The 1,600-nt window shown below is 67.1% G+C and overlaps 1 protein-coding gene across 1 annotated transcript in view; it reads left to right on the forward strand.

Annotated features, from left to right (window-relative positions):
• Positions 1 to 263: 263 nt before the first annotated feature.
• Positions 264 to 1,600, forward strand: part of LOC101588623 (actin, cytoplasmic 1-like) — a gene marked incomplete at its 3' end in the record, with an annotated part of 2,690 nt that continues 1,353 nt past the window's right edge. Inside the window, exons 1-3 of the mRNA XM_004648829.2 lie at positions 264 to 347; positions 1,167 to 1,295; positions 1,378 to 1,593. Coding sequence (XP_004648886.1) covers positions 1,173 to 1,295; positions 1,378 to 1,593 — 339 coding nt within the window. The remainder of the gene's footprint in view (positions 348 to 1,166; positions 1,296 to 1,377; positions 1,594 to 1,600) is intronic.

The following is a 1,600-nucleotide window of genomic DNA, read 5'->3' on the forward strand; positions in this document are numbered from 1 at the left end:
TGGCCGCCCCCAGCACCTATGCGCGGCCAACGCCAAAACTCTCCACCCTCTTCCTCAATCTCGCTTTCTCCCTCTTTCCTCTTTCTTTCTTTTTTTTTTTTTTTTTTTTTTTGGCAAAAGGAGGGGAGAGGGGGTAGAAAAATGCTGCACAGTGCAGCGAGGCCGGTGAGTGAGCGGCGCGCGGCCAATCAGCGCGCGCCGTTCCGAAAGTTGCCTTTTATGGCTCGAGCGGCCCACGGTGGCGCCCTATAAAACCCGGCGGCGCGACGCGCAGCAACTGCCGAGTCCGCGTCCAGCTCGCGAGAACATCCTCTTCCTTCTCTGCCGCCGGTCCACACCGCTACCAGGTAAGGCCCGCTCCCGCCACTCGGCCCGCCCTGGCCGGCCCGAGGAGGCCTACGCCGTGTCCGTGCGCAGCCGCGGGGTCGGAGTGTGGGCACTTCTGGGGGTCCAGTTGGGCCGCGACGGGCACTTCGGAGCTACTTGGGTCACAGTGCGGGCGCGTGGGGATTTAGCTACTCGGGCCGCGGCGTGGACTCTACAGAGCCACTGGGATTGCGGTGTAGACACTCAAAGCTACTCGACTAGCGGTTGATGAGGTGCGCCCTTGCCCCTCCAGGGGTCCGGCGCTGGGCCTCGGCACCTTCTCCGCTCCGGGAAAGGGTCTTTGTCCAAGCCGGCCCCTTTGCTCGGCGGGGCGGGCGCTCTGGAGCCGGCCGGGCCGGGTGGGGGCTGGGGCGCTACTGCGCGTGCGCACTGGGGCTCAGCGACGCGTCGCTGGCCGGGGCGAGGGCGGGACCGTAGGCCGGAAGGGGTGGGGCCGCCGAGCCGCTGGAGCGCATGCGCGCGCTTCCTGCCGCGCTGCCGGGTGTGGCCGTCATGCGCGCGCCCGCCCGCCCAGCTGGTCGCAGTTTGAACTGGGCTGAGGCGGAGCCGGCACCCGGTGGGGAGGGGCGGGGGCCTGGCTTCCTGCCGCGCGCAGCGGGGCCGCCTCCGACCAGCGTTTGCCTTTTATGGTAATAACACGGCCAGCCGGGCTTCCTTTGTCCCCAAGATGGGCGCGCTCCGGCGCCCCCTGGCGGCTCGAGGCTGTTGTGCGCCGGAAGTGGGCAGGGCGGGGGCGACCGCGCCCGCGACCCTCTAGTCATGGTTCTTTCTGTCGGTAGCTCGCCATGGATGACGATATCGCTGCGCTCGTTGTCGACAACGGCTCCGGCATGTGCAAGGCCGGCTTCGCGGGAGATGATGCCCCCCGCGCCGTCTTCCCCTCCATCGTGGGGCGCCCAAGGCACCAGGTAGGGCCACCAGCCGCGTGGTCCTCGGTGGGGGACCCTCCCCTCTGTGGATCCGGACTGAGAACTCGCTCCTTCTCTGCAGGGCGTCATGGTAGGCATGGGTCAGAAGGACTCCTACGTGGGAGACGAAGCCCAGAGCAAGAGAGGCATCCTGACCCTGAAGTACCCCATTGAGCACGGTATTGTCACCAACTGGGACGACATGGAGAAGATCTGGCACCACACCTTCTACAACGAGTTGCGTGTGGCTCCCGAGGAGCACCCCGTGCTGCTGACCGAGGCTCCCCTGAACCCCAAGGCTAACC

The sequence above is a fragment of the Octodon degus genome, unplaced genomic scaffold (genome assembly GCF_000260255.1).
Source record: "Octodon degus isolate 3935 unplaced genomic scaffold, OctDeg1.0 scaffold04431, whole genome shotgun sequence".
Lineage (NCBI taxonomy): Eukaryota > Metazoa > Chordata > Mammalia > Rodentia > Octodontidae > Octodon > Octodon degus.